Source organism: Octopus sinensis, linkage group LG16 (genome assembly GCF_006345805.1).
Source record: "Octopus sinensis linkage group LG16, ASM634580v1, whole genome shotgun sequence".
Taxonomy (NCBI): domain Eukaryota; kingdom Metazoa; phylum Mollusca; class Cephalopoda; order Octopoda; family Octopodidae; genus Octopus; species Octopus sinensis.
Window position 1 is genome coordinate 30,077,667 of NC_043012.1, and position 8,540 is coordinate 30,086,206.

Below are 8,540 nucleotides of genomic sequence, written 5' to 3' on the forward strand. Positions count from 1 at the left end.
CCTTGTGCACTTCTCAACACTATTTGCTGATATCACTTTAGGATTAACACATTAAATTTTGTTTCTGATGAAAACTGCACCCCACCAACCAGAAAAAATAAACATTCAGTAGACTGAGATGTCTTAAGGGAATCAGCCAACTGGACAACTGGCAAAAACAAGTGACCAAGACAATTGATAAACAAATGACATAAGCAGAAAATCAATTGACCAGAACACTGGACCACAAGTGATCAAAACAGTTGATAAATAGATGAATTCATCAAGAAACCAACCAACCAACCAACCGGAATACTGGACTTCAGTCAAACTGACCAGAGCATCTGGAAAACAACATATTGAACAGTCAGTCAACCAGAACTAGGCCACATATTGATGAAAACAAGTGATGTCATTGAGTTTAAGCAGAAAATCAATCGACCAGAACACTGGACCACAAGTGATCAAAACAGTTGATAAATAGATGAATTCATCAAGAAACCAACCAACCAACCAACCGGAATACTGGACTTCAGTCAAACTGACCAGAGCATCTGGAAAACAACATATTGAACAGTCAGTCAACCAGAACTAGGCCACATATTGATGAAAACAAGTGATGTCATTGAGTTTAAGCAGAAAATCAATCGACCAGAACACTGGACCACAAGTGATCAAAACAGTTGATAAATAGATGAATTCATCAAGAAACCAACCAACCAACTGGAATACTGGACTTCAGTCAAACTGACCAGAGCATCTGGAAAACAACATATTGAACAGTCAGTCAACCAGAACTAGGCCACATATTGATGAAAACAAGTGATGTCATTGAGTTTTTAACCAATCAGGACTTGAACCTATATCTTAAAAACCTATATATACAAAGCAATTTCAGTTTAAAACAGTTGAAGTTCCCATCAGCTAAACAAATAACAGAGATTTCTCCTTCATGTATTAAAATAGATGATGTAAAAAAAATCCTTTTTTCCAATCTTTTTTTTTCTTACTTTTAAAAACTTCATGTTTAACTGTTTATATAATTTACTGCTTTGGAACCCACCAAACTATCAATCATGTATTATTGCAAGGAAATTCATCAAACATTTGGAGTTTTATTATTGTAAGGTGATGAGCTGGCAGAATCTTTTGCATTCTGGACAGAATCTTTAGTGGCACTCTGTTTGTCTTTACATTCTGAGTTGAGTTCAAATGTTTCTGCTAAGACTGACTTTGCCTCTCATCATTTTGGGATCAATAAGATAAACCCCCACCCCACCACCTCCTTTCCCAACTGCTGCCCTTATGCAAAAATTTGAAACTTTTATTTTCCATTGTGAAATTTATTGAAAACTGGAATTTCTATCATCATTTTGATTTTCTTTAAACATGTTTCAGCAAGTTTTCTTTTGTACCTTCACTTTCTTTTCAACTTTTTTATCTGTATCTTTGAAAAACAAAAACATTGTTGAAACTGGTATGGTGTTTGAATAGATTGGAATCTATTTTAAGACTCAGGTTCATTTTTAATTCCCCCAAACCATCTCTTCCATATTCTTTCCTGCATGGAAGACATGGGACGAACACTGAAGAATGTCCTCATGACGGTGAACCTTTCAGGCAAGATAAACAAAGGACTGAGATGCCTGGCATCTTGCTGTACACAAGAAGAGCCATACTCTGCTGTAGAAGTGGTAAGACCAGTCCCTTTGGTGGTATAAAGCACTTGCGACGGTGCCATGTAAACCACCTTTGTAGTGTCACATAAGAGTGCCTACGCAGTGCCCTGTAAAAGCGCCAGTGCAGTGCTACATAAAAGCATCCAGCTCAGTCTGTAAAGTGGTTGGCATTAGAAAGGGAATCCAGCCAAAGAAACCATGCCAAATCAAGCTGGACTCTGGTACAGCTCCCTCCAGCTTGACAGACTTGGTCAAATCATTCAGCCGATGCCAGCAATGGACAACGGATGTTAAATGATGATGATGAGGATGATGATGAATCGACCCTGGTACTTATTTTTCTCTTTTTGTTAAACCTAGTACTTATTCTATCAGTCTCTTTTGCTGAACTGCTAAGTTATGGAGATGTAAACACACCAATACCAGTTGTCAAGTAGTTTTGGTGGACAAATACAGAGACAAAGACACACACACATGTGTGTGTATATATATACATAGGTGCAAACCCATGGTCAGTGCCTGACCGAAGGGGGTCTTTACCCTTTTATACATACATATATATAGATACCTCTCTCTCTCTCTCTCTACACATATATATATATATATATATATATATATATATATATATATATATACACACATACATATATATGACAGGTTTCTTTCAGTTTCCATCTACCAAATCTACTCATAAGGCTTTGGTTAGCCTGAGTCTATGGTAGAAGACATTTGCCCAAGGTGCCACACAGTGGGACTGAACCTGCAACCATGTGGTTGTGGAACAAATTTCTTACCACACAGCCATGTTTGTATCTGATGTATATTAATATATCTTTTATCTTTTGGCTGTTTCAGTCATTGGGCTGTGGTCATGCCGGAGCACCACCTTGAAAAGTTTCGTTGAACAATCAAACCCAGGACTTATTTTAATGTCTGGTACTTATCCTGACAGTTACTTTAAACAAACTAGTAAGCTATGGAGATGTAAATGAACCAACGCCGGCTGACAAGCACTGGAAACAAACACACACACACACACACATATATATGTACACGCATATATTTATGCGTGTGTGTGTGTAAGTTGAATGATGAAAGCACAAAATACGACGATGAGAAAACTTCTATTTGCCCAAAGAATGGTGACATTCTGTTTGCCCAATAATTTGTTTAAACAGTTAGTAACTTTTAAACGAGTCTTTCTTTCAGTATTGTGATTGTATCAAGATACGGGTGTTAAGGTTGCAAGCTGGGAAAAATGCTGCTCTTTACGTTCTGAGTTCAAATTCCACTGAGGTTGACTTTGCCTTTTATCCTTTCATGACTGATAAAATAAGTACCAGTTGAGTACTGGGGTCAGTGTGATTGTCTTACCCCCACACCCTCAGAAATGCTAGCCTTATGCCAAAATTTGAAACCAATATGTGTGTGTGCGTATGCATATATGATGAGCTTCCCCACAGTTTCCATTTACCAAATTCACTCACAAGGCATTACTCAGCCCAACACTATGGTAGAAGACACTTGCCCAAGGTGTCACGCAGTGGGGCTGAACCTAAAACTACATGGCCATAAAACCATCTTTTCTACTTTTTTTACTCTTTTACTTGTTTCAGTCACTTAACTGCGGCCATGCTGGAGCACCACATTTTAGTCAAACAAATCAACCCCAGGACTTATTCTTTGTAAGCCTAGTACTTATTTTATCAGTTCTTTTGCCGAACCACTAAGTTACGGGGACATAAACATAACATCGGTTGTCAAGCAATGGTGGTGGTGGGGAATAAACACAGACACACGAACATATATATATATATTTATATATATATATATATATATATATATATATATATATACATATATACGACGGGCTTCTTTCAGTTTCCATCTACCAAATCCACTCACAAGGCTTTGGTCGGTTGGAGGCTATAGTAGAAGACACTTGCCCAAGGTGCCATGCAGTGGGACTGAACCTGGAAAAATGTGGTTGGGAAGCAAGCTTCTTTCCACAGAGAAAAAAGATTTTTTAGAAAAATTACTTGGGAATTGCCAGTCAAACGACTGGAGACTTTGGAAGTATATTTCTAGTATCAGAGGTACTACCAGGAAATATAGCTTACGTAGAATAATTGTAATTCAACTTTTATCAACTTTCTGGGTACATTTCAAAAGAAAAATATTTATTACCTTAAAAATAAAATAAAATAAATCTCTCATTTGTATAACTTCTCCTCCTTTACCTCTTCCTTCTCTGTATGCTTTCTTCTTTCTTACTGCGTGTTTGAGTGTAGGATTCTTTTACTCATTGCCTGCCACCAAGCCTAGTATGTGCACTCATCCTGCACCTTTTATTTGCATTACACTTTTACACTGTGTCTGTCTGTATGTCTCTTTCTCTCTGTCTCCTTCTATTTTCTCTCTATATGATATAAAGCATAACTAAAGAAACCAACCAACCAAACAAACATTTATATCAGCCATTATATTAAGAGTGTTTTCTCATTATTTTTATCTTTTGCATTCTTTTCACTTTTTTTCTCTCTCTAAATAATTTATTAAAGTCAATAAAATTCATGTTTTTACTCACAAAACCTAATGCCTGTGATATTTTTCTCTCAGAAAAAAAATGTTTTTGACAAAATTTTCCCCTGAAATTCTACTTGAAACCCTTCTTTGCAAAATTTTCTCCCTAAATTTCATCTGCCTATTCATGACAAACAAGGGTCGTTTGTATATCCACAGTTCCTTAACCCTTTCATAGCTATATTTCTGTTGAAATACATAAACCTTTGTTTCAATTCATTTTCAAAATAAAGAAGAATTTCACAAAATGGTTTAATCATTACGTTGCTTGAGGCATTGGATGAAAATGACATTTTCATGGAAGGTTTTAACTCTGATCAATTTAAAGTAGGAAGTTTATATCATAGAAGCAAGAGTGATCTCCGATAGGTTGGCATCATGAAGGGTAAATGCTCTCATTCCATCTAAAACATACTCCACTATCATCATGCGTCCGTTTTCCATGCTGGCATGGAATGGATGGTTTGAAAGAAGCTGACCAGCATGAAGGGCTGTTCTGGCTCCATGTTTGGTTTGGCATGGTTTCTACAACTGGACGCCCTTCCTAAAGCCAACCACTTTACACAGTGTAATGGATGCTTTTACATAGGACTGGCATAAGGGATTTTTATATGACACCAGTACCTATGAGCCCACAAGATTAAGGATGATTAGCTGGAGAGGGTTGCAGGGGATAAGCCTGTATGCAAGGACAACCACACTTTTACTTAGCTTGATATGTCTTTTCAAGCTGGGGACTTTGTCCCTTGTCATCCCCTCAGAAAGTGCCAATGTCTGTAGATCCTTTCTCACCAGTTCGTTCCATGTCTTCCACTTGTTTCCTCTACAATTAGAGACTGGCACCTCTTAATACAACTGTCCTCATTTATATGCATCACATGACCATACCAGTGCAACACACACACAGCAGGCTTCTCTCAGTTTCCTTCTACAATTAGAGATCGGCACCTCTTGATACAACTGTCCTCATTCATATGCATTCCATGACCATACCATTGCAACACACACACAAGAAGCTTCTCTCAGTCTCCTTCTACAATTAGAGATCGGCACCTCTCAATGCAAGTGTCCTCATCCATTTGCATCATATCACCATACCAGTGCAGTCTTTTCTCTTGCACACAACATCTGATGCTACAGTTTCTCTTTGAAACCACTTACACTCTGTCAAACTTAATGATTTTTTCTTGCTGTCCAAAGTCCAGGAATTAAATATTCCTTGTATTCTGCTGAATATTCTCTTGAGATTTTTTATATTCATGCTATTTTTCTACGGAAGATATCTTGCCTTTTTTGTCATTTGTGAAATTTTCATGTTGGAAATACATAATACATGTTAACCTTAGTTTAGCATCCACAACCATAGAAAGACCAGAAACATAAAACTTAGAGAAATGTACAGCTTCTGATGAAATACATACATATATTCACACACTTACATGTACATTATACACACATACATGATGTGATACATATATACATATGTTGTAACCCACATGACCACTGTTGTAATCCTTAAACTAAGATTGTTATAATGTCCACTCTGGTATAGCTGTATAGTTAGTAAGACAAATAAGACCACTACTATCTTTGACTGTCTACTTCATACTCTCTCTCTCCATACTGACTGATGTCACCTTATTTATGGTGACCAACACATACCACTTGTTAGTGGGAGGGGTGGGGTATACCATTATTACTATTATCCCCATATCTCTCCTTTTAAGTTTTTCTTTTTTTCTTAGGGAGTGTCATTTTCTTTCAATAGCAATACTTTTTATATCACCCCACCTCCCTTTTTAAAGTTTTCGGCGTAACCCTAACCCTAGACACCGGGTGCGTGTATTCTCTACCTTCGCCTTATTTAATAATGGCTTCAAATTTTGGCACAAGACCAGCAATTTCGGGGTAGGGAAGAAGTCGATTATATCGACCCAAGTGCTTAACTGGTACTTTTTTTAATCGATCCCAAAAGGATAAAAAGCAAAGTCGACTTCGCCGAAATTTGAACTCAGAACGGACGAAAAGCTGCTAAGCATTTTTCCGGGCGCGTTAATGACTCTGCCTTATTGTTTAATAATAACGTTAAATAACAACATCAGCAATAAATGATATTTCTTTCTTTTGTAGTTTTGTTGTTGTTGTGACTCACTCCTCTTCTGAAACCCTCCAGACTTCAACAATAACAACACCCAACAATAAGAAACAAACAATGAGAATAAGAAATAAGAGATACATTATAATATAATCAGCTCAGCCGTTCTCCTCACGTCTTTTCTTGTAACAATCATGATAATAACATTATCATCCTGAACAACAATAATGATAATAATCAACATTATCATTATAAGCAATAATAAAAGTAACAATAGCAACACACGAACAAAAATACAGAAAGTATCACAAAACAACAAAACCAGCAACAACAACTTCCACAACAATAAATTCGATGTTTGACTAACTAACACAAAATCAAAAACCACTGAAAACAACAACAAAGGCAAACCACTGACTAACAACAATAAAAACTTCCTAAACAACATCCCTCCACTCACACTCCAACTTTCAACACCAGACGACATCACTCACACTACAACTTTTGCGCCGCTTCTCTCCTCCTACTGCAACTCAACTGACGAGAACGCGCAATGCTCCCATCACTTTAACAACTACTACCACTACTGCTACCGTTACTGCAACCACTATAGGTCTTACTCATCCTACCACTCTTTATCACTTCCTACTTTTCTTTTCTTTTTCCTCTTCTTTTGTTGTATTCCTCCTTCATTGTTGCTCTCTGTTTCCCTCTTTTTTATCTCTCTCTCTCTTTAGTACACACACTCTCTGGATAATACAATTTTATTCCTTTTCTCTCCGTCTTTGCCTTGTGTTCCCACTCATTTTGTGAAGTCTTCCTCTCTAACGCCTATTAGTACCACTTTACTACTCACTCTCACTCACATCCTCTCTCTCTCTATCCCTTTTATACATGCACACCCTCCGTCTTTCTCTGCGCCTGATACTATTACGCTTTCTGACTTCGTTTGTTTTTCTCTTACTCCCCCCCATTTACTTGCTACCCTCACTCCATTATTACTTATACATTCACCAACTCCCACTCAATTACACACCGAAGCTTCACTCACTTATACGGCATTGCTACCCCCTCTCTTTCTCTCTCACTTACTCATTTACAGACACATACACTTATTACGGTTTCTTCCTTTATCCTTCTCTCTTTCTCTGTCATACACTCTCCCTGACACATTCGGCATTGCTACTCTCTCTACATAGTCTCCTCACCCTTTACCTCCACATAGTCACACACAAAGCCTAGCTACTCTCTCTCTCTCTAAAGACAGTCTTTTCCTTCTTCTGCCCCCTTTCTCTCTACTTACACATTGCTACTCTCTCCGCTCTCTCTCCCTTTCTCTCTCACTTTACTCAATCTCATACTGTGTCTGTTTTTCTGTCACAGATACACTCACAGACATTGCTACCCTCACTGAACCCCTTTCTCCACACAGATTTCTCTTCCTCTCCCTCTGTCTTCACAGTGTCTCTCTCTCTCTCTCCCTCTCTCTCACGTTCTCCCGCCTCCTCTTCCTCTTTCCATCCCTCTCGTCTCCACTTTTGTCTCTCTCTCCCAAACTCTCATCTGCCGGGGCTGAGTGAAGTTTGCTGTGTTTGCCAGACGACCATGGCGCAAAACGCCACGGGCGGTGCTGTGAAGGCTTTACAATTGGAACTGAAGAAAATCCAAGAGGAACCGGTCGAAGGATTTCGAGTAAATTTGACGAACGATGACAATTTATTTGTGTGGGAGGTGGCGATTTTCGGTCCCCCCAGTACATTGTATGAAGGGGGTTATTTCAAGGTGAGTAAGCCTTAGTTGTGTGTGTGTGGAGAATGTGCAACTATTGTGGACAGTACAGAGTGTGTATATATATATATATATATATATATGTGTGTGTGTGGACAATTATGTATGTATTGTGTGATTATACTAAATACATAGATACAGACAGAAAAGGATGTGTGGATGATTATGTATAGTAAAGTGGGTATAGGATTCAGAGCGATATATTGCATATATATATATATATATATAAAAGATGTATTTATTGTTATATATACATCACTATGTAAAGTATAGTATGTATATTCATACATGGTTGAATACATATTGTGTAGGAAAGCAAGGAAAAAGGCCAATTTATATGTGTGTGTGTGTGTGTATATATATATATATATATATATAGTAGAGAGAAGAGAATGTGAATAGGTGTATATATAGAT

The 8,540-nt window shown here is 37.7% G+C and overlaps 1 protein-coding gene across 1 annotated transcript in view; it reads left to right on the forward strand.

Moving 5' to 3' along the window:
- Positions 1-7,279: 7,279 nt before the first annotated feature.
- The window catches only part of LOC115220438 (ubiquitin-conjugating enzyme E2 R2), a 98,092-nt gene continuing 96,831 nt past the window's right edge, over positions 7,280-8,540 (forward strand). Inside the window, exon 1 of the mRNA XM_029790566.2 lies at positions 7,280-8,118. Within this exon, the coding sequence (XP_029646426.1) occupies positions 7,942-8,118 (177 nt within the window). The 5' untranslated portion in view covers positions 7,280-7,941. The remainder of the gene's footprint in view (positions 8,119-8,540) is intronic.